Genomic DNA, 25,214 nt, shown 5'->3' on the forward strand with positions numbered 1-25,214 from the left:
AGTTTATTCATGGGAGGTTGCAATCTGGGCCGTCTGATCGGCTTGCCGTTGGACGGCTTTCTCAGGCAACCGTGACAGTTTGCACTCAAGAAAAAAAAAATATAATAATAATAATAGTAGTAGGTGACATGCGCGACAAAGCGCTTGAACCACGCCCTGGGAGCTTGACGGAGTCCGTAGAGCAACCGTGTCGTGTTAGGAGATAGACGTCGTTCGGCCGAGCTCGATCGACGAACCTGGTCGGTTGCTGACTCACGCAAGTTGCCGTGCATGAACGCGTTTGAGACATCCAACTAATGCGCCGGCCAGCCCTTGCTTGCAATGAGCGTGAGAACGGTGCGGATGGTGGCTGGCTTGATCACCGGCGAGAAGGTCTCAGTGAAATCAATCTCGGCGTGTTGATTAAACCCACGAACGACCCACCGAGCCTTGTAGTGCTCGAGAGTGCCTTCGGGATTCAATTTATGCTTGAACACCCACTTCCTAGTGATCAGCGTGCACCGGGTGGTCGCGGCATGAGGGATCAAGTCTGGTTGGCCTAGAGCGCATCGAACTCGGCTTTCATCGCAACATACTAGTGGGGATCCTCAGCCGAGCGAACACTGCAAGGGATTGGAGAGATGGATCCCGTGGCTGCCAAAGCATACTTCGGGTTGGGCTTGGTAATGCCAGCGCGAGCACGGGTGACCATCGGATGGCCAGCGGGCGCAGTAGTGGACGAAGTCGCGGTCGACGCAAATGGTGTCGAAGGAGAGCTCGGTGATGGAGCACGATCATTCGGCATGGTTGTAGGAGATGTCGGTGGAGCTGGAACCAGTGGTGACGAAGCTGTCGTGGTCGATGATGAAGTAGTGCTGGTCGACGTTGACGGATGATGAGCGCCACAAGCTGTGCGCTGCCGACGCGGGTGAAGAGGCAGTGCCGCGACCATGGACGGCGGAGGGCACGACACATCGTCGTCGTAGGCGTCACACCGGGAGCCCAAGGAACGTGCGGCAGCGTCAGGGGCGTTGCTGGTGTCACGGAACAGGAAGACGTCTTCGTTGAAGGTGACGTGACGCGAGGTGATGACGTGTCCGGTGGCGGGGTTGAAGCAGCGGTAGCCCCGGTGATCAGCCGGGTACTCGATGAACACGCACAACGTCGATCGGGCGGTGAGCTTGTGAGGCGATGTCGCGATCAGGTTGGGGAAGCACCGGCACCCGAACACCTTGAGCTCGTCATAAGTGGGTGGAACACCGAAGAGGAGGGTGTAGGGGGTGGTGGTGCCGATAGCACGACATGGCCTGTTAATCAAGTATACTGCCATGGCTAGAGCCTCCACCCAGAACGGCAAGGGAGCTGCACTGTGGATTAATAAGGTGCGCAAACAATCGTTAGTAGTGCGAAGAACACGCTCGGCTTTGCCGTTCTGCTGCGACGTATACGGGCATGAGAGGCGGAGCTGGATGCCGTGGGAGGAAAGGAGCAGGCACATGGCCGAGGAATCATATTCCCCACCGGTCAGTGGGTGTGTACATATGAGATGAAGGATTTGATCGTGTGAAAAACGTCAGACTTGTGGAGGGGCACAACCCACAAGTAATGAGTATAGTCATCTAGAAAAACAACATAGTACTTGAACCTAGAATGACTGAATGTCGGTGAAGTCCAAACATCGGAGTGAACAAGTTGGAAAGGGAAAAACAACTGAGTTACTGAATCAGAAAATTGTAAACGGTGATGCTTGCCCAAACGACAAGATGAACATGAGTGATCATCAGCTTTATTACACTGGAATGAAAAACTCCGTAAAATCTGAGAGGTGACTGGAAGACCGGGATGCCCCAGCTGCTGATGCCACAGGGATGCCACCGAAGCTGCAGTGAGAGCCTGATGATGTTGCTGGCGAAGAGAGTAGAGATCACCGCGGCTATCACATTGGAGCATCTCCGCCCTGGAAGCTAGATCCTTGATGGAAAGACCGGAGGGGTCAAATTCAATAGAAACATTATTATGCGTGTGAGGCATGGAAATGGATGGTTGGCCATGCGCTCCCAAACAAAATCAACCGATTCGGAGCTAGCTGCTTCGTGCCAAAATCTGGCACTAGGGCGCCAGGCGACGCCTGTTTTCCATCTGCAAGTGAATGTGATTGTTCTCCTGCTCAAGCAGCTAGCAGAAGGTAGAGTAGGAACAAAAGGTTTTCCGTGCTGACCTTGTAGGACCTCATAAGAGGGGAAAAATACTGTACATTACCCTATAATTAGAACAACCGCATCAAATAGTACATGTGAGCCTATTGATTTGGAAATACATAACCCCTTTATCAATATATAGATGAAGGCAGCTGATATATCAAAGATGCTTTCTAGTAATACCATTTAGATCCCAAATTTGGTACATTTACAATTCATAGCTTTGGTATTACAAAAGCACTGGAATCTAATCTAATCTCCACAACTAAAAACTATAAAATGAACCCGTCTACCACACTTATGGTGAAGCCACAACTCCCATCCCTTTTAGCCATGATAGGATATCCCATCAACCCAGACCCCACTCACTCATGTATGCAAAATTGTTTTAGCGAATTTAAAAAAGTCATAACTTTTAAACTGAAGATATAAATTAAATTCCAATTGCACCATTAAATTTCTCATAACAAATTATTCAAAACAAGATCACACATGGATATATTTAGATAAAATTTTATTAATAAATATTTATCTCTACAACTAAAAATTATGGAGAGGACCCGTTCACAACTCCCATCGCTTTGGTGGTCTTTTTTACTGCTTGAAAACAAGATCACACATGGATATATTTAGATAAAATTTTATTAATGAATATTTATCTTATAAAGATAAAATATTTTTTTTATTAAGTAGAGACAATATTCTAGGTTCAACAGACAATGTTCTATCTTTGTAAAAAAATGTTATCAATTTAGAAGAATAGTATTTAGGTTTTAGGTTTATGAAACTGATATTACAATATACATAAAAATACATAAATACATGACATAGATAAAAATAATAAAAAAATCTAGAGTGAAAAGCATAAGAAAAAGAATAAAAACACAAAATGGAGAAAAATTTAAATAATGTCAAAGGGTTACTTTTCAAATATCATAAATATATTTATAGAATATTAACATCACTAAATACATCATAGAACATCATTAAATATATTATAGAACATCACATCTATTATAGATTACATGTATACTAAGTGAACACCATAAGAAACATCATAGAACATCACATGTATACTACGTAAACATGACATAACACAACATAGAACACTAAATATATACTACATAAATATCACATATATATATAGAAAATAAAAATAAAAAAATAAATTACTAATAAAAAATATAAAAACAAAAATAATTAACAAATGATAAAAAGTGCATAGAGCAAATAAAATGAATAATTTAAATAAGGATAAAAATAAGATTAAAAGTAAATAAAATATAAAATAAGAATTTCAAGAAACATAGAAAATCTGAAAAGAAAAAAGAAAAACAAATAGAAGCAAGGAAGAACAATAAAAATAAAACCAAAAGAAAAAGAAAATAAAAGGTAAAATTAAAACAAGAAAAGAATAAGGAAAGGACAGAAAATAAAATAAATCAAAAAACAAAAATTGAAATGAAACCCTAAAAGGAAGAATATAGACAGAAAAAAACAAAATAATAAAATAACAATGAAGAAACATAAAGTACGTGGATTTTAAAACCCGTAACAACGTACGGGCATTAACCTAGTACATATATATACTACACAAAGACAAACTGCCGCACCGAACCTAACCCCTCCACCAAGTGAAAATGCTACAATAAAATTGTGATAGATGTCAACGCCCGCCAAGTGAAGGATAAGAAGCGAAGATGCTTGGCGTCTACCCTTAAGTCAACTACAGACCTAAGGCTAACCAGTACGTGTTCCTGGCATTGGTTCGATACATTGTCAGGTTGACTGCACAAGGACCATCACCAGCTGAATATCTTGACAACCCTTGTTCCTGAATGCCAGCTTCAACTTGGTGGATCGCTGTAAGATGTTTCTTTTACAACTTGTGTGCTGTCCTATGGGCCGAACCTTGTAATAATTAGCCTGATTCTACCTATTGGTAGATGAAGCCGGGTATGAACTATCCTTTATCTAAAAAAAAGCTTCAACTTGGTAGTGTTCGCAAATGACAAAAGTGTGCTTCATTATGTACAGACTACATGGTCGTGAGAACACTCCTATAAGCTGGTAATTGCCTACACAGAGTTTCAAGGAAATTAAGCACTTAGTTAGTACTTTCAGCAAACAAAAGAAAAGGTAACAACAGTTTTCTTAGCTTGACAAATTACTAGTGATCAGGACGGGAAAAAAAATGTTTTACAGAAAGTCTAGAACCAAACCTGACATGGCATTTTTGGATCTGATAGGTCAAATACCTTTCTGAATTACCAAACATAACACATATCTAGTTCACTATGTAATATTAAAAGATCACTAAAACTAAATGCTTTCTAATTGCTTTTCTTGTTCACTGTTTCACATAAAAGAGTATAGCTAGCTCATATAATTCGGCATGCTCATGCTTAACTTGTAAGTTCGCGCCCAAGTCATAATGTGTATGTTTCCCGTCTCTACTCTGTAAGACCATCTAGCTTTAAATCTAGTGGGAGACATGACATCCTACAAGGGGAAAAAACATTCTTGTAGAAATCATTGGAAAGACAAAGGAGCCAAACATTTGGTTACTAGTCCTACAATCTTAATAGTTCCTGATGAAACAAGCAAAGATATCTAAATAGTTGCCTTGGCCTACATTATAAACAGTTAACAGTGAGTGCAGTTCATCATGCAGGCACATGAGATGACCACAGGACTAGTTCTACAGGACACTAAAACATAACAAGCCAAGTAAAAAAAACATAATTATGATCTATGGAACTTATAGCATCAAAGGAAAAGCTACAAAAAGGCCCTGCTGTTCAAAACAATAAGAAAAGCAACTAAGTTTGAAACTTGACACACCTTATGCCTACAACATGAAGCGGTCATGTTTTGCATTCGGTGGATATCTTGCAGCCAATGACTTAACCAGTTGTGGAGGGCTTTATTCTATTTCGTTGCATACTCCCCCTGCGAAGGAGAGGAGTTTCTATTGAAAATACCAGCAAGCTACCATTCTTGGTTCCAGCTAGAATGCACTCCTCAGGGGTCACAACTAGGGAAGTAATTGTCTTCCCGTTTCCATCATACCTCCAAACAATACCAAGAGAATGCATTGAGCGTAAGACTATTTGTCCAAGCTCACCAGCGCAAACAATGAAATCACCACAACAGCTAAGTTCTATGCAATTGAGACGTCCAAGGGTTGCTGAAGAGGCAATATGTCGTCCATTGATGGAGTACATGTGCAAGGAGAGGTCATTCTTAGAATATAATACGACCCTCCCATGCTGTGATGCTACCAATTTTGATAAACCAACACCAGAAGGATGCTGAATGGACCGAACATATCTCCCTTCACGCAGTGTATGAAAAATACAAGTCCCATCTTTTGAACCACTGATTACAATGTCAAGTTCCGTGCTAACAAATAAGCATGTTATGATGTCATCATGACCACATAAGATATGAACAGGCCTTTCTACTATAACATGTTCCTTTTCTGAAAGTTCAAAATTGGGACCCCTCATTTTCTTATCAATTGGTCTTCCTCGAAATGCATGCCAGATCATAACAGTTGTGTCATAACTACCAGTCGCAACCACATTTCCGTCAGACGAAACTGCAACATAAAAGTTTGTTTTGCCCTATTTTATATTGACAAAAAAAGGAAAATACAACACATAATTTTATGGAATGATGAAGCAATGTGATGTGGAGTACCATTCACACTTTTCTTTTTCAAAATGCAGGAAACATAATGAAGACAGAAAAAAGGCAGCCTAGCTGAGCCGCCTTACCCAGGAAATATCTAATTAGATATCACCACCAAACTAAAAATATACAAATGGTCTAGCTGCACCTTGTTATATTCAGTGGCCAATAGACTATATTCAGTATTAGAAGTTCTCTTATGTTACTAAATACCAAAACCACAATAAGGAGACATCAACTCGCTACTGTCCATTTCGAGGGGCTTAAGCCTGAAAAATGTCTCTGTATCTTTATTGGAATCTCTTTATTTGAATACAGTTATTTTTGCTAACAGCCAAAATCTAGTTTAGTAGCTTAATTCATGAAAATTTGAAAGAAAAGAGATAGGTATAAACAAATGTCTTAAATACCTGCAACACAGCTAACAACATCCTTATGTTGCCTGATGCTCTGCACAATTCTTCCATCACTGAGAGAAATTATTTGGAAACTGTTCTCCCAGTTTCCACATAAAATCAAATAATTATCACAACTATTTTGCATTGTTGCTAAGCATTGTCTTCCAAACTTAACGTTTTCAGCAAGGAAAGTGCCAATTTTACGAGGAGAGATAACATCTGAACCGATTCCAAAGAAATTTTCCTACAAAAAAAGAGCAAATGTAATAAACAAAAGTTACTGGGATACCGATGTCTTTAACATTTAGCAGTGCCTTTAGTCAAGAAGAACCTGTGATCCAGAATATGTGAAATTTCCACATGACTGCAGTTGTGTTGTCAACCATAGCTTTACTGACAATATGAGTCCCTCATTCATCAATACAACAGTGTTCTCCAACAAACCTATAAATAGTATAGCACACATGTGGCTGACTGTACTATAAACACTTGAAGTTAATGTTATCGACTGTGGTGCAAAATACAGTGGATGAGCAATTGGGATGGGAGGTCCTCTTCTTGGATGTTTCATCCGGAAAATCTGGATTGGTGTCTGTCCAAAATTCGCTATCTGATCCTCAATAGCAGATTTTTGCAACATGTCATCCATATTTTCTAGATCAACTGCACCTTCATATGTCACGTAGTAAAATATGTTTGCTGCCTATCCAAAATATACACATGAGTTAGGTAATATTCTACTGACAATGTTTCAATGATGCGAACAGCAACACGGTTGCACCTCAACAGCTGGTTGTCCACGCTGCTTGTAACCAAATATGAGGTCAATCCAGTTATGGAGATTAGAGCTCACATATTCACTTTCAAGGGCTTCTCTATTGATGTGGATGAATTCTTCAGGCGAACCCTACAATTTTGTATGGATTAATCATATAACACAAGTAAAATATTAGATGGGATACAAAATGTAACAGGTATGCGAAAGCTAGCACATCATCACCTTCAAAATTGACAATGAATGCTATGAATCTGGGCTAACATAATAGTATGCAGAAGTTCTTTGCAATGCTAAACTTATTAGGGTTGAATTTGTGAACTGAAGATGGTCAAAGTCAGAATATAAAGAAAACATTATGTGAACCAGATTAGCCTAGGATGTCTTTCATGAGAAAATCTATATTTATATTGAGAAAGCTAGATATATATCCTGTGTATCTAAGAAGAGTACAAGTTTTTGTTAACAGTTGCAATGCTAAACTAACTGTCATTAGAAAAACAACAGAACTATCCTGGTGGACTAATTCATCCTCAAGAAAAGAATTATGACAGATACAACTAACATCAAGAGGAACTATTACCTTTGCCCATGGAGGGAGAGCAACATCACCTATAGGTTCCCCATCCTGCTTAACACCAAGATGATATGAATTTGAATTTTCAAGAAACTCGGGCATGTAAAAAAATTCTGGAATAAGCTCTTTGACATCACTTGTACTTGATAAGCTATTTATGTAAGCGCTCTCAATGCTCTGGAACAAACGATCTGCATGGTCAAACTTGCCACCCTGCACAAGTGTTAGATAGGCATAAATGTAAATAGTATGACATGATAGCTTCTTTTGAACTGTGGTGAAAATATGACGAGCATTATGGCATAAATGTAAAATAATATAACCAGAAAAAACTGGACCAATGGGGGGAAGACCGCCCCCATGGCTTTGCACTAAGAAAGAAATCCAGGCAAGCCGGCTTAGAAAACCCTGTGAACCCTGGCTTCACCCTATAGGGCCGCAACGTAACCTGGGCTGACCACAACCCATTGGGTTGACGACCACTGCAACTACCCCCTAGTAGGAGGGCCCAAACCAAGCCCAGGTGCCACAGGCCGGCGCCCTGCCATTATTTTTTGGGTTGCCAGCGAGGGGATTTTTTTTTGCTGCCACCGGGATTTGAACCCTGGTTGGTGTCTCCCTCAGCTGGGGAGCTTACCATTACACCAAGATAGCTTGTTTTGAACTGTGGTGAAGTATGACAAGAGAAATTATGTATTCACAAATTCGTGAATAATGTTTCAAAAATAAGATGTATGTGTTCAAATTTTAAGGAAGCAATGATAAATATTTCCATGATGAGTGAAGCGACAACCTGAAAGTTTAGATGCAGAGTTGTAAATGGCTCAAGCCTAAGCATATAATGAAGAACGATTCCCATGCTAGAGTAGTGAGATCCGTAATAAAAACTGCAGGAAACAACCATGGTTATTATTGCAAAAAGAGTAAACTCAAAAAAGGAGAACACTAATAACAAATGAATTAAGGTTCAACCTTGGTATATCAGGGTCATAGAAACTAAGATATCTATCTTCAAAAGCCTGCCCAATAATGCATTATTGACATGAAGTTATGATAAGGTGATGATAGCCTACAAATACAAAAAAGTATGCAATAGTAACCGCACCTTGAAGCGGTTTTCATCCAACGCACCAACTGGTTTTGAAAGATCCCTAAAAGTCGATGACTTGTTGAAATCAAGTTTTTCTGAGGTGTAATCAGCCAATATCCATGGAAATATAGGATACTGAGTTAAGTCATTGTAAGATCTTCCAGCAAGGGTGTTTAAAATCACAAGATACTCAAAGTTACTGATTTCCCTCCTCCTCCATCTTTCCCTGGCATTCTCAGCCATTCGAAGTGCAACTCGCCTATCGACGAATGAAATAATATTATTTTTGTCTTTGGTAATTCCTTTAGGGAACAATGCTTCATTCCTAAGAGAAACTAACAGAGACCCAGCATTTTTAGTATCCTTTTGGGAGGAAAAGTTTAAAAAGATAGGTGCACTTGAGTCATCAAAAAAGATCTCCATTGCAGTATATTGCAGTAGGTAACGTGTCCAATGAACTCCTTTTATCTGTAAGCATGTACGGAAGGAGATTAAGAGAGTGAGCAACAATGGCTCAAAGAGAGAGAGAGAGAGAGCAACAGAGCAAGTGAGAAGAAAGAGTAGGGGAGAGAGATACCTTGGCTATGTTCCACCTTCTGTGACGTTTGATCTTGTTAGACTGGTTTTGTGTCAAAACACCATTGGTTTCAATCATACCGTCTCGGCATCCATCAAGTCTGTCCACACCTCCCAGCTCGTTCTTGCAGTCTGAATCTTTTTTGTCTTTAAACTTGTTGAAAACAGATGATCCTCCAGTTCCTTCGACCAAAAATTCAAAAGAAAAATGCATGACAGTTCGTGTGATATCCAATTGTCCTGCTAATTTTCGCTTTGGTGTTACAAGAACACAACGAACTGAACATAGCACCTGCAAAATGGAGAATGAACAGAAATCAACAAATTGTTTTATGCTTTCAGCTGAAATTTATACTAAAGCTTTTTCTTTACCTTTGTATAATCATTATCTCCATTAGTAGATGATGGCTCTTTTTTATAATGTACAGAAGCATGAAAGTCAGAGGTATCTGCAGCATTATTCAGGCTTTGGCTCTCTAAAGGATTACTCTGGGAAGATTCACTCGCATCGTTAATATCTTCAAATGGTTCATAACTACTGTCCTCTGTGATTCCCCGCACTCCTTTAAGAAGGAATCGCTTCATTTTCTCAGGAATTTTGGCAATTATGTACAGTTGGTCAGCTGAAGACACTATACTTTCATTCCTTGACTGTGAAGGTTTACATAAGCGTTCATCAAATTTGTAATTACGTTTGAGCTTGAATCGCCGCCGCCATCTATCCTCTGTCTTGTCAAGTTTCCAGTGAGTCACAACATCATTTGGAAAAGGGTTAGCAGACCATGGTCCTCTCTCATCCATGAGAGCACGGGAAATATGTATCCACTTATCCTGATACAGAAAGCAAATAGTTACTGCATTCTCCTTAACAAGCATTTGCATTGGTTGAATTTAAGAAAGACTCAGTTACCGTGATAATTTGCTGATCCTCACGGAAAGCAAGTTGAGAAGCTGTTTTTCTACTGTCATCTGCTGAAAGGGCAGCAGTGATAGTAAAATGTATCTCATCTTCAATGGCCTGCACAAGCCGTATCTCCGTTGCAGAACACTCGTTAAGCTTCAAGTGAAGTTCATGCAGCTGCTTTAAGCGATCAACCTGAACAGCCTTCATGTGCTTAACCTCATTAGCAGCCTATAAACCGATAAAGGTGATCATCAGTTGGAGTGGGTGCAGGGTTGAACAAGCAGCAGAATTTATCAAATGCACAAAACTTGAAACACACCCTCCTAAAGTGATGAAGTTCTCATTTTATACATGTCAACAAAATATAATTCCAGATAGAAATGAAGAAAAGGCATAGAAACAAACCGCGGCAAGAACACGATCCTTCTGTATAAAGCTAAGGATGAATCCAGTCTCCTTGTTGTTGATGTCCACGGGATCATCTCTCCCTAAGATATTAGTGACCAACATGGACTTTCCATATATGATAGTTTCAAGAATCAAGTGCGAAAAAACATGGAAACGAGCACCATCGTCAAGCTGCCCATACTGAGATCTTACAATTAGTAAAGACCTGTATAAAGAAAAGAAAGTATAAAGAGAATGTTTCATACACATTGAGGGAGACAGCTCAAAGTATCAAACATACCAAATCAAAAAGTGCAACTTATTTTTGCTTTGGTCATCTTCTGAAATAAGAAGAATGGGAAGCAACGACATGAACTGTAGAACACAATTATATGCATTCTCTAATCCAGCTTTGCAGAGGTACAAAATCACAAGGTGGAAGAAAATTCTTGGAATTATCTCTTCCCTTGACACTGTAGTTTTCTCAGCAAATCTGTTCATTTTTATACCTAATGCAGTACCAATACCTCCACCTCCAGATACCATAGTAGTCTTTTCTGCAGCAGGGACATTTGTAGACTCCAAAAGTCCACGTGCCCTTTGCCCCAAAGATGTAACCTCAACATTTGGATCCTTTGGTACTAATTTGCTTGGTCCTTTTTCGTTCAAATTACGTATAATACTCCAGACCTTGTCAAAGAAGTTCCACCAATCATCACTGACTTTATTTACATCAGAAAATCTGCAAGAAGTCCAAAGCAAATTGGGAATTAACACAGTAATTAATGGCGATGCTAGTGCCCAGCTACTTCTAGTTGGCAAACTTCACAAAACTAAAAACAAATGGAAAGGTTCAAAAATAGTGTATGTTCATATGACAAAAGGTCACCTAGATCCTGGAAAATAAATTTGCACTCACTAAACTTTTACACATTGGTTAAACTGTTAGCTTCATTTTGAGTATCAATGTTGAATTTTCAACTAAAAAAAATACCATATGTGTTTAAGTTAATGCAGTACATTTTAGTTGAAGGGCACTCCTACATCATTAATCCTTACGCACAAGTATAAAATGACCAACATTTGGAATCAGAGGGAGCACTACGTCATGAGAAAAAATGCAATCTTACTAGGGAAACAACAAACAAATGATATAGCACCTAGGCTAGTGAATGCAAGGACACAATCATTAATTTGCCACCCTAGTGTTCCTTTTTTCTCGAACAAAAAGGAGAGCTACATATATTTATCTTACTTGAGAGAGAAAAAACAAAACCCCACTTCGTCTCACTTCAGGAGAACAAAGGGACTGCAGCTGAGGTTTAGAAAAAAATATAATCACCGGTAAATAAAAAGGACACAACCAAAGAAAGGCTACTTAAACTAACCCCTCAACCCGAGTACTAACCTAGACCAGGTCCTGGAGTTTATGGGCTCCAGCAAATTCCCAAAGTTTCAGATCCTCTAAGAAGAGGCACCTTTTGGACTCACAGAAGAGCTCACTCAAAGGCGCACATGTTTCTTTGTCTCCATATGGTCCAACCTCCTAGAATGACAGCGCTCTTGAAACCATTTCTTTGAGATGCATCGATCACCCTAGTGTTTCATGTTGTGAGTTGTGACTAATGGCCATGAATGTTTTTGAAAGGTCTCATCCAAAATCAGTTGGCACCACCTTTCATGGATTGTGATCAGAAAGACAAACTGAAAGGGTACCCGGTACCCATTTACTCCCTCTGTTCCAAATTATAAGATGATTTGGCTTTTCTGGATACATTGCTTTTACTATGTATCTAGACATAGTGTATATCTAAGTGCATAGCATAAGCTACATATCTAGAAAAGCCAAAACATCTTATAATTTGGAAGGGAGGAAGTATCGTTTATACTGCTGTCCTAATGCACAAGGCAGTGACTAGAAGTTTTGTACCATAAAACACTGCAGACGCTACTAATATATGGTGTCTGACAAAAGATTTGTAAAAACTAGTAGACCACATAGTTCGTTGTGCAGTGGTGTTCTGAACCTAGCTTAGGATCCATTTCAAATGTAGCTATTACAAAATGTTTGAACACAATTTGGAAATAGGGAATGCAGATTTGAACTAGTACCTTGTACATTGACCATTGCTCTCGGTATTTAAAATATCAATTACTGTTGACTTAATATCTTCTTTCCATATGTTATCATGTGAAGATTCCTCCAAAATACTGGGAGATAGAAACTGCACAAGGAATAGATAATGCTCATGTATGATCCTTTCGAGGAAAAAAGATATAGCTCACGTATGTATTAATATGTATTTTTCTGTTCAATCAATACAAGTATGTTTAGAAGCATACCAATAGCCTAATTCCCATTTGACTGACAAGTAGCTCCTGTATAAGGTTCAAAAAATGTAAAACATTATCACAGCAAGGCTGTAAAAGGAAAATATTATCTTCCTCAGATTTCTGAAGCAGACTCCCAGCAATATCATCAAATATGTCCCTCAGCAAATTAGAATTTGATAGCTGTCCCTGCATGGTAATGAATCCCAGTATCATCATTAGTGCAAAACAGCATACACCACCAAGCTTATATCATATAAAGAAAAAAAGAAATTATGAAACAACATCCAACCTGGTCAATTTTCGAGAGGAAAAAATTAGCAGTATCATCGAGTTGATGCCAGCCACCTCTAACGAAGCACAGGTAGTATGAAAGGACCAAAGAATACAAGTTCATCACAAGACTTAGTTCATCTGTCTTCATATCGTCAGGCTCACCTTTAGAAACTGATTTGTAGTCCTTGAATACATCAAGATTTGTGGATGTTTCAAGCCAAGAGTTCCAACTATGCTCCTAATAAAAATTCCAGGATCAACATAAAACACACAATAAGTAACAAGTACAGACCCAATAAAATAGTAAGTACCATTAGTGCCTCAATGTTTGAAGAGTTTGAATCCAGCAAACCAAGAAGAAGATTTAAGATTCTTGTGCGTGCTGAGGAATCTTTACAAGAATGCATAAATCTAAAGATGCATATCAAAATCTGAGGAAGGGAAAAGGGTGGCAAGCTTAAAAGATTGCAATTTCTATCCCTTGGTGGATCAGATAGAGAATTTTCCTCGAGAACCTATAAAGAGAAAACAGTAGATCATATCTACGGCTAATACCGGTGAAACATGAAAAAAGAAGATAAAAAGCAATATGACATAAAGTAGGTACAATAACCTGTTGTGTACTGATTCCACTAAGAACACTGAAAAGTGTTGCACATAAATTATCTGATAGTGGAAATTTGAATAGCCTTTCAGACATTGTATTCAAGAACAACTGAGGTGCAGCTATTAGTTCTTTTGTTAAGTTTTCAGAGATGGGTCTAGACTGCCCTAAGGGTAGGGCAAATAACTTCGTTCCTTTCTTCTCAGAAGGCATCCCAGTCATAAGTTTTCCAATGAGCTGAAGCCCCAACAAACGGACTGGCTCAAATTCCCTGAAGAAGAAACTAGTGTCAGATATTTACCAAAAAGTAACTGCCTACATTAAATATATATGATTCATGGAAAAATTATGCATTCTCAAATTATTTTATACTGACAACAATATACAAAATCTAGAGGCATAATCTATATCTCTTATATAGATAAACCCCACTAACTAATTCTCTTGACTTGCAAAGCATCCACATCATCATCCACACTAGAGCATCCCACTAACTACTTCTCTTGCCATGCAAAGCGTCCACATCAACATCCACTAAATCATCCCACTAATACATTACCCCGCCATGCAAAGTGTTCACATCATTATCCACTAATAAATTGAACTAACACATATCATTATATCCTGTATCTATGTTATTCACTATCATATATTATAATAAGTATAATTTTATCGGTAATTTCCGCAGCAACGCACAGGGCATTCTCCTAGTTCATATAAAAAATAAAGGCAAACATAAGGCCCTCGCAGAACAATTTACAAGAAACAAACATAAGAATCTCTCTTTTACAATACATAGCATATACAATATGGGAACAGGATCCAGTGGTTTGATTAAGTATATAATGAATTGAATCTTCTCCCAAACTTCTTCCCCTTCTTTCCAAAGATCTATCTCCTATCTTTTCTCTTTTACTCAAACACGCAGGAGAGTTGCATACTTTGATATTAACAAGGGAATAAGAACCCTTACAAGAGCAGAACCACACACAGCCAAGAGAAAAGGAAAAACAGTATCACCTTTACTAAAAAAATAAAATGACCTAGACCTAAGACCAGACCATAAAGTAACAACTTCCGGCAAAAGTGGGCAAAAAGATTAGAAATTGCTCGAGCCCTGGCAAAACCCCAAAGATGCAGTTCTTCAAAAGTGGGCGTCATGACTACAGCTATATATGTTTCTTTTTAACCAGGAGACTCCAACTATGTTAGGAACAGGACCATCAAACACACACCGATTGCGGTGTTTCCAAATCAACCAAGCACCCAAAATAGTAATAGAAGTGAGGCCTTTCCAAACTTGACTACCCACCAAACCTTCAACTCTAGCCCACCAGTCATCACAAGAATTTTCACCTAGTTGTGGACAGTGGATTTGAATCCTGGCATTCCACAAGATAAACCAGAACAGTTGCACATACACACAGGATATGAGAAGGTGGTCGATAGACTTGCACGGTGGTCTTAGAAGAGGCAACATGCATGAATTTAAGTCCTCGGCATGCAAGTCGGTCAGGTGTCTAGCATCTACCATGGAAGACTAGCCTATTGACCTATTCAACCAATGATCTAAGTTCATTACAACCTCAAGATTTTCCCTTTGTCTTTGAGGTTAGGATGAACACGAGTACACTCATTAGTTCATTATAGTCAAAGAGAATAACTTGAAATTAATGTATTGTCTTGCAAATTGTCAAGCAGCTCATATTTTACATTATCAAGCAACTTAGCTTCAAACAGCGTGGTAGAAATTAGCTCTAGATTGAGAAAATTTAGAATATATTACCTCTTAAGAAGATTAATGAAAATGCAACAACCACCAAGGTAATTTACATTCTCAACAAATGATGAAAAAACTGCACCATGTGAAAGAGCACCGATGATCATGTCCAGTATATCACTGATACATGCTATGTCTTGGCTCCTCTCAAAGAAAGCTACAAGCGCTCTTATGTCATCTGGAGAAACTTTTATCCTGTGAACCAACACGTCATATTAAGAATAGAAAATGCCTACGGAATGCTATGACAACATATGAAAAATGTAATGTGATGTGTGAAAAAAATTATACTAAAAGATATCCAAACTCTATAGATGGGATCAAAACAAAAGGTTACTACCTATGGAATCAGGTCGCTTCTTACCAGGTCGTTGCCTTCTGGAGCTTAAGGCTCGGTAGCTTTTGGTCGCTTTTAAAATTTCCTGTGGTGAGTCTGTAACTTAGTTTCTAGGGGGTGGTGTGTGGGTTGGGTCTCTTTGACCCATGTAACTTTCTTTCTATCTTAATGAAATGACGCACGATTCTTCTATGTTGTTCAGAAAAAAACTATGGAATCGAAAAGGCTTGGTAGGAGCTGGAATTGCTTACTTACTTTAAGCTCATTTCTGCTAAACTCAGAAGGAGAAGACGAAGTTTGTGAATTTCAACTATCTTAGGTCTCTCTCCAATAACTTGTTTGGTAACTGGATGAAGCAAAGGCTTGGAAGCAACAACATGCCTAGAATCTGCCTTTTCCCAGTAATATCGGCACACAATATCAATAACCCAAGGGAGTCCACATAGAAGCGGTAAAAGCCTTCCATCTGTTTCAAAATATTTTATCACAAACATATAGAGATCTCTTTGCACTTCATAGCTTGCATATACCCATATTTGTGGATTCAAAAAAATTTGTGAGATAGCATCTTTGAGGAGAACTTTTGACATGCCTGAATATGCAGAAAAAGTATAAGTAATGTACATCTTATTGCATGCATGTGAATGCAGAGAGAGGGAGAGGGAGAGGAGATTACCACAGTTCCTCAGAATGTCAAACATGTACTTCAGTGCGGAAAGAGTTTTGGTGGTTAAGAGCTGTGGGGTAGCTGATTGAAGCAAGAATCCTAGAATGGATAACCCGGAAAGCAGATACATCTGTTGTTGATTTGATACATTTCCATCCAGAACAGTTGCGACTAGCTCAATGACCTCAGCAGCCAATTTATCATTGACAATAGATGGACGGCAACATTTCTCAATATCACTTGCAGCATTAAAGAATTGAGTGAAGAGTGGGAAAAATACAGAGACACCACCAACGCAGTAAATAATATCTTGGGGCAAGTGTCGTGAGCATAACTTTGTCCCCCCCATAATTGTTGCTTCAAATGTATTTTTGTCAGCATTATCGAGTGCTGTTGACACACTGAACAAACTCCGACCTTGACTAGCCTAGGGATAAGGGAAAAATACAAATATACTTTAATAGTAAATCTGAAGATATTGGCTCTTAATGCAAGTGTAACACCTGAGGGCTCAAAAAAATTAAGAACCAGCTCTCAAAGAGGACGGACTACAGACAAATCACAACTCACTTGGGTTAATGGTGAAGCTAGAGCAAATTAGAGGGGAGGGGTGCTTGCCTTGTAGGTGTGCATGGTGAAAATTTGATCCTAGTATTGGTTTTTCTTTTTTTTCTTTTTTTCACCACATTTTGGGTTTATATGATACGTAAACCCACTTAAAAACTCATGAGTAGAACTAGCCCCATCACTAGAATTAAAGAGATGGACCACCACTACTTGACCAAGAGTGTTAGAATTTATGAAATAACTATATATATATATATATATATATATATATATATATATATATGTACATCAGTGAAACGAATTTGAACCTGTGCATTGAAACCAAAAATTATCTTTGATGAAAGCCCGTCTCTAGCATCAAGAACTCCCCTGTAGAGTGAATCATCGCCATGGAAAGAGTACATGTAACTTGGTCCTAGAAAATATATGCCTTTTACTTGCTCTGAAGAAAGTGCATCAGAAAACACATAGACTGGGCCCATTTGACCTGTGAAGGCAAAAGTTTTTTCGAAACCAATTGAGATAGGTTCATCACCAACAGGCATTAATTCTGTGCCAATGGTGCAGTGAGTCATTGCTTCGTTGAATTTTGCATACCTTAAAATACAAAGGACAAATTAGTATCACAAACTACAAATAGTATTAAATGAAAACTTAAAAGTCATAAAGTATGCACAAAACACATATAATTTTCAATGAAAGGCAGCTTCACAAAATAAGAACATGGTACTTTAGATGCTAGTATTCAATATGTATCTGATGTATAGCAATCTTGATTGGTGCCTTTTCTCTTTTTTAAAAAATAAAAGTCTTTTTTTATTAAATAAGTACTGATGTTTTCGCAAAATATGCACAATAAACCTTACCTCCTTAAACTTAACTCGCACAGAAATGAATCAGTAAAACCTATTAAAAAATTGATGTAAACAGCTTTCATGACAAACTACCAATAAAATTTCTATGTGGCCACTTTAGATAGATATCAAAGTATATATATAGGAAAATTTTTTTTACACGTACGTGTATCTACTCTGATTAGCTAGTACACGCACGCGACTTCTGTTCCATGAGTTGGAGCCTTCCCTTCAAGTGTCCTGCCTTAGCGGGTCTTTTAACAGATCATTACCCATTAGACGAAATACTCTGATATACGATGTCCCTCCCCACGTCGCTCCTCGTTCATCACTGGTGGCGGCGCTCCTCCCCCATGTGCACCTCGATCTACATCGACGAGTCGCTCCGTTCCATGGCGTTGCCTCCCCAAATCCCATGGGACCGGCAGTGCCCCTCCTCCACGTCCTCTAGATTTGGCGACGAGGCGGTGCCGGAGCTTCCTCATCTCCCTCGATGGCGCGTGGCCCCTACACGAAACTGGCATCGAGCGGCGCTGCAAAATCCAGGTACGGCAGTCATACCCATTAGACGACATGATTTGCGGCGGCGTGGTCCATACGCCATTTCACAGTGTAGTCGCACCTATAGGTTTTGATTCTTGAGAGCTGAGGTATTGCTGCAGATTTGAATGCATTGGCTACCCGTTTCCATCGGGCGGCTCTCTCCCCTCCAGCGGTAGAGGCCTCCCTTCCCCGATGTGGATCTGCTTCTCATTCCATTGCGGCATTCCATATTTCCATGCCTGATGTTGTGGTGACTTCTTCATGCCTGATATAGCAACGGTACGGGCCAATTCTTATCCTTCATCCTTGTCTCACAGTAATGAACTCCGATTACATGTAGGCGGACATGGAGATGACATCAATTCTTGATCTCACCGGTCGGTGAAGTAAATCAGGGAAGGGCAATCCACTTTCCATTCGATGAGTATATGCACATATGTACTCCAACATAGAAAAGTATGCATAGATACTAAAATATATATACAGATACTCCATTTCAAAGTATATATAGATACTCCATTCCAAAGTATGTACATGTACTCTCAGGAATAATATGTATATGTATATCTGCATACTTCTCTTAACCATGTACTTTGTATGTACCGATACTTATAAAAGTATAAAGAAGTATGCACACATACTCATCCGGATTCCGAAATGTACATACATGTATTTTTATAATAAAGAATTGGTCCATACTATTATGTTGGATAAGTATTTGTTTACACTATTTTAACGAAGAGCATGTATGCGATATTTCCCTACAAATATCCATTTTTCATGGAAGTTATCAGCATCCTTCAATAGATTTTTTCCCAATATGCATACTCTCAGTCCGTTAGCTAGTAGACCCGTTAAGCACCCATCCGAAGCCCTCAGTTTACGACCGTGGGACATATTGGATGCCCTCCCGTGTGCGTACTAGATGGTGTGAGTAGTTACTCGTACGAGTAGTATATATATAGGGAAGTATACTTTGTAGCTAGCTACAAAATATATTATTCTGTAGCCACCTCCATTTACGATAATTTTATGTACTAATTTACGATAATATGTATACATATTTACGATAGTTGGGTTACTATAACACATAGGATATTTACCATAATGTTATAGTAAACCACTTAGTAAGGAGTTACTATAATCTTATAAATTAATATAGTAATTATCGTAACTCAAAGTGGCTAAAAAATAAGTTATTTTGTAGCCAGCTACAGGATAGTAGCACATGTAAATGCTGTAAAACAAGTTAACAACACTCATTTGGTAACGGAGACATGAAATAAATTGTAGTATCATGGATGCAACATTATTTTATGAAATTTTGAATTGATACACAAAAGACCAAACACTGTTAGGATTCTTAAAATGTGATTACGATATAAATGAAGTTTCCAACAAAAATTGTAGAATTTTGGTTCATCAACAATGGTGCGATTGTGTTGTGCTGTACAATGCTAAATAAAAATTTGATACATTAATTTGTCAAATAACATTTTGTGAAGAGGTTTGCCATGACTACATAGGCTATATCAGAGCCTACCTCCACTTGGTTGAGAGTATGGATGTATGCCTAGACCACCTAAAGTTAAATCCTCGTCAAGGAAAATTTGGGTGCATATTTTATACTTTAAAATGTAAAGCCTAAGCAGGAAGCATTGCGTATAATACGTGGATGTATTGCATTTAGTCTCTTGAGTGGTTTTTGTTCAAAAGCCTCTTGAGTGGTACATATAGATTATAGAGTATAGATACTTAGGGGGAAAGACATCTCTTGGGATACATATGGCAATATCAAATAACAATCCTAACTACCTGTTGGTGTAAATAACACTTTGTAGGACTCATATGTAAAAATAAGAAGAATGAATGGAGAGTGAGTGTTGGGGAGCACACAGTAAGGATATTTCCTCCAATTCCAATATAGTATCAGAGCCTTCGTTAGGGTTACCTCACGCGGTGGCGGCAGCGTGAGTGAGCTGCTGCGACGGCAAGGGCAACTGACAGCAGCGGTTCCCCCAATTCCAATATGGTATCAAGGGCAACGACAGCGCAGCGCTAGGATGGGAGGGGAGGCAGACCGAACATGGATAGGGAGGGTGCAACAGTTCCCAACTATTGTGACTCGACAAAGGGTGATGAAGAGGGTCAGTGACGATGACGAGTAGTGCAGCAGCCCATCAATGCCCACAATGAACCACCATGACAATCTGCTGCTACTCGAAGCAGGAAGGATTATGTATAATACGTGGATGTATTGCATTGAAGCTTTCGGGCGGTACATATACACACTGCCTAGGTTGGCCTAGTTTTTTTAGAACTACATAAGCCCAGAAGATCATAACTAATTCACACACTATATACACCTAAAATGAAGAATGGAGCTCACAAGATTTTCAGTCAAATGTAACATTATTTAAAATTGCAAATGCAGATGAATTTGCTCACCCACACTTCTCGGATGATACTAGCTCCCCATCTACATAACACCTCAGCTGGCTTCCTCCGGAGAAAGCCCTCCCAATTGTATGAGTAACAGAAAGGAATATCCATTCCTTTGGTGGAAGCTTGAGCGGTAACAAAACACATTGATGTTTTTGATAGATAGACTGCCAACAGGGAAAGACCAGAATTTAGCATGGGTTCATTATTCCTGCGAAAGTTACAAATTCAGGTTGTGCAGAGTAAGATATTGACAGCTCCTATAGGAAGAACAAACATGAAGTACTTTATGCTCTAGAGACTCAAAAGTCCAGATCAAAGGGGGGGAAAAAGGTCTCTAAACTCAGCTGAATTGCATATCCACAAATTAGAATATAACTAGATAATTGTTTGAAAACCTATAATCGTAACCCATAAATATCATACAAAACTATAAGAAATAGCTGATTTCTTCAAACAGGAATCAACATTACTGTTACTGCATCATGAGTCAAAAACATGTAAAATTACAAATGGATCCATCTGCCTAGATTAGCACCTTTTTTCCCCCAAAAAATGGTGCCATTGGATTCAACCTTTTTTAAAAAATTTATCTACAAACAAGTATGTTCCTATTGAGCTTTTGTTATGTTAACTTCCATTTATTTATTTGTCAAGCAAGCTGGAAGCCGATAAATGGTGGAACATGGTCAACTGATGCAACCAAGGTCTCATCTACTCCATTTCAAATTGTTAAGTATTTTATCTTTGTATTCAGTCAAACTCATTTAACTTTGACAAAGTTTAGCCAAAAAAACATCTACACTATCAAAATATATTACACAAGAAGCTATGAGCTGTGCAGACCAAATCATCAATTTCGGTCAAAACTCATCTGGCCCAAACTAGTCTAATTAAAGAAATGCTATAGTAGTGAGGATTGAGGAGTGGCCCCTCTAAAGGTAAGTAATGTTTATTCCCTAGCTAATTAATGGCACATTTCTTGGTTGCAAAGTAAATACACATGCAATAAATATTTCTGAACTGAATAAGTTGATGTGATTCAAAAATGGGGAAGAAAATCACAATTACCTCATATACTAAAGCACTTCTGTTAAGAACAGCGGAGCACCCCTTTCCGTCTTCTGTTAAAAAGGAGAAAAGGCCCATCATACCACTGTCCGGAAAGTTTTCAACCCTTAACCAGCAAGAAAAAGATAGCCCTCTATTGTAAGGCCATAGGAAGGGTGATTTTATTTCTATACCCTGCCAAGGAAAAAGAACAAATCAAATATTGTAAAAGCAGAATTATGGAAGTTTTTTTTCTCTCGAACACATAGGAGAGTTGTATATTAAGAAGAAAGGACAATAGGTGGGTGGGGGGAGGGGGACGGGAGGCGGAGGGGGTACAGCCTCCATAGTTCATACTGATCACACACACACCTATCACTGGAAGGAAATAAAACTCACGTGCCTAGTACACAAAGAAAAAATGACCCTGGCCATACTTATATACCAATTGGCACAAGGGCGAGGAGAAGACACACCTCGAGCCCCAACAAAACTCCAAAACCTCAATTCCTCAGTGTATAAAATATCAAAGGAGCACATGAAATAAAGAAAAGAAGATTTATTGGTAGAACATATGTATCAAAAGCCTTCAAAGGTTCATGATGAAATAGAATCTATCCACAAAGCCTACTTTTCTTCTCGTTGCTTCTAAAAGCAGCTGACCTCTTTTGCGCTCCACAAGTCTGAATAGCTTCCAACTACTCTTGCCAACACCTTTGCCTTTTAGCATTGACCCATTTATATAATGAGATAAGAAGCAGTCAAAGTACAGCTTGATGAGACACTATATATATGTTTTTTCCCGAACAAACTAAGCAGCAAGATAAGAGAGATGAGTACTGTCACATTCTAAACTGCTCATGGATTTTAGTGGAGTAACAAGTTTACTACATCCCAACAAACAAAGTTGCTTTTGTCATGTAATCATTCAAACACTGCCTCTAAATGTACAACATGTTTTGGTTTCCCTTGGACCAGTTAGACAAAGAAGGTGGATGGATTGGTCTAAGTTTACAAAGAATCTATAGAAGCGCCGTCCATACGGAAGTCTGGTTAAGTTTGCAATAGATGGAGAGCTGCCAGAAAATTCTTTAACGTTATATGCCTAAATGTGTACATGTGTATTCCTAATCTTTAGCAATAAATTAAAAGTTACTAAAACATGTTTTAAAATAAATGTATCTAAGAATAATAAACATTATTGCACAATACATTCATCACTATCATTTGAGTAGTGAGTTCACCTTTTTAGTCAAAGAAAAGATAAAAGAACCGTTGCAATGCACAAACACTTTGCTAATGAAGAATAAAACAAAAAGGGTGCTTCAACAGAAGGAACCTAAACTTTTGTACATACTACCTAGGAACTTGCAAAGAGAATAAAAAATATGACATAAGAAAAATTAATACTTTATAAGAAGAGCATATAGAGATCGTTCTATAACTTAGGGGCACACTCTAACAACACCCTCACAACTTTTTTTCTTTAATCATTAAAGAATCATTAGTGTTGAATAACTACACAATTTTGACAGAACAATTAAGTACTTCACAATAAATTCAGTGGTAATTCAGGATTTGTATTTTTTTTTGAAACTGCAGGAGAGCTACTTTCATTGTATTAAAGAGAAAGGATATGTCAAGTCCACATTGAGGTAAATTTGGGCATCTATTTTCTTCTTAATTAAATGACACCTGGTTTCCCCTAGGTTGTCTAGTTTTTTTATATCTCAATGACATGGGGTTAAGGGCCACATGCCAATGAGACAGTCACAAAACTACCATTGAACTCGGTGTCCTATCCTGAATTGCTCAATTTTGTTTGATGCACATAATCTTTGGAAATAAACTATGAATCACAAAAAATGAAATTTTAAATTGCTAAATAAATAGGACAATACGCACAGAATCATGACCACTGAACTCAAAGAAAGCTTCTGGCCCCTTTTCCTTCAGCATGTGACTGAGACTTGTCAGAAGCAAAGATGTGTGCTTGTGTTTGGTACCAATCTTTTCACATCGCAAAAGTGCAAAGATTTTGCGGATGTCCTTGCCACATATACTATGTGCACCAAGTATCTGTATTAACTCTGCAATTGCAATAACTGTATCATCCTTTTCCTCTACTGAAAACCAATCAAGAAGAAAACTTAGCAACCCAGCTTTGAAACAAGAGGTTCTATTTGTAATGGATTGCTTGAGCAACTGCTGTAAGATTACAAGCCCATAGTGCTGAAGTGACGTGCTGCTCTGCCAATTAGAAATTGGTTGATGTCATGAAAAAAGCATATAAGTGGGAATTATAAGAGGAAATGGTAATATCATCTCTGTATGTAAGAGAAAAGACCTTCTGCAAAATATTCAGAAGTAATACAACAGCATCTTCATTCTGAAATAAGAATATGGAAACATTACATTAGTCGAGATAATTAAATGAACCCAGAAATGCTTATACTATACTAGGTTTTCAAACGATTGATAACTACTAGCCTTTATAGTTGTTTTCTCATCTAACTCAAACTTGCAATCAACCAGCATGCTAAGCAATGCATCCAAGAGTCTCCCACTTGGCGACCATTTGTAGAAATCCAGTATCAGGCTCTGTAATGTTTGATAACCTGCTCCAACTAGTAATCTAAAGGCACCCTAGACAAAATGAACCAAGATTGTTGTCACACACTAAACAGAGTTATTGCATGAACCACATGTATCAATATGATTACCTTAGATGCATCATTTCCTTCAAGTAATAAAGTTAAGGTCTGAAGGACATTAAGGACAAGCTGCTCATCAGTCACCTTATTGAAATTTCCATTCAATAATGAAATAATATGTAGAAAGCACCCTTCATCGCGAAATAGATTTTGATAGTACTAGAAAGTGAAGTATAAAAGCACATTTGTCAACACATTATGCATTACTGGTATATGGGCAAAACAATTGTAATTCTAACTATTAAATACAAAACCATTATGGAAACCTACCATGCGATCCATCATTATGATCTCTCTCATGTTGACCAGAAGGTCAATTGACAACTCTGTGTTGATATTTTCTTTTTTATTTGCACGTGAAAAGTTCTCTAAATACTTTGAGCATAACTGCAATTTGGCTGTATGATCTTGTGTTGACGATGAAGGCAACTGGTTACAGGGAACCATATTTTAGCTCCCAACAATAATA

General features: G+C 38.4%; 1 protein-coding gene across 1 annotated transcript in view; it reads right to left on the reverse strand.

Moving 5' to 3' along the window:
- The window catches only part of LOC8083211 (BEACH domain-containing protein B), a 37,761-nt gene continuing 16,246 nt past the window's right edge, over positions 3,700-25,214 (reverse strand). Inside the window, exons 11-40 of the mRNA XM_021449044.1 lie at positions 25,016-25,174; positions 24,755-24,904; positions 24,522-24,677; positions 24,379-24,420; positions 23,937-24,281; positions 22,053-22,226; positions 20,988-21,148; positions 17,451-17,739; positions 16,585-17,002; positions 16,164-16,500; positions 15,578-15,766; positions 13,801-14,062; positions 13,499-13,702; positions 13,204-13,425; positions 12,924-13,100; positions 12,693-12,805; positions 10,882-11,322; positions 10,599-10,806; positions 10,200-10,421; positions 9,662-10,120; positions 9,291-9,581; positions 8,729-9,181; positions 8,596-8,642; positions 8,417-8,510; positions 7,630-7,836; positions 7,053-7,178; positions 6,603-6,974; positions 6,284-6,515; positions 5,022-5,781; positions 3,700-4,255 (exon numbers count right to left, since the gene is read on the reverse strand). Of these exons, the coding sequence (XP_021304719.1) occupies positions 5,084-5,781; positions 6,284-6,515; positions 6,603-6,974; positions 7,053-7,178; positions 7,630-7,836; positions 8,417-8,510; positions 8,596-8,642; positions 8,729-9,181; positions 9,291-9,581; positions 9,662-10,120; positions 10,200-10,421; positions 10,599-10,806; positions 10,882-11,322; positions 12,693-12,805; positions 12,924-13,100; positions 13,204-13,425; positions 13,499-13,702; positions 13,801-14,062; positions 15,578-15,766; positions 16,164-16,500; positions 16,585-17,002; positions 17,451-17,739; positions 20,988-21,148; positions 22,053-22,226; positions 23,937-24,281; positions 24,379-24,420; positions 24,522-24,677; positions 24,755-24,904; positions 25,016-25,174 (7,248 nt within the window). The 3' untranslated portion in view covers positions 3,700-4,255; positions 5,022-5,083. The remainder of the gene's footprint in view (positions 4,256-5,021; positions 5,782-6,283; positions 6,516-6,602; positions 6,975-7,052; positions 7,179-7,629; positions 7,837-8,416; positions 8,511-8,595; positions 8,643-8,728; positions 9,182-9,290; positions 9,582-9,661; positions 10,121-10,199; positions 10,422-10,598; positions 10,807-10,881; positions 11,323-12,692; positions 12,806-12,923; positions 13,101-13,203; positions 13,426-13,498; positions 13,703-13,800; positions 14,063-15,577; positions 15,767-16,163; positions 16,501-16,584; positions 17,003-17,450; positions 17,740-20,987; positions 21,149-22,052; positions 22,227-23,936; positions 24,282-24,378; positions 24,421-24,521; positions 24,678-24,754; positions 24,905-25,015; positions 25,175-25,214) is intronic.

Source organism: Sorghum bicolor, chromosome 10 (genome assembly GCF_000003195.3).
Source record: "Sorghum bicolor cultivar BTx623 chromosome 10, Sorghum_bicolor_NCBIv3, whole genome shotgun sequence".
NCBI lineage: Eukaryota > Viridiplantae > Streptophyta > Magnoliopsida > Poales > Poaceae > Sorghum > Sorghum bicolor.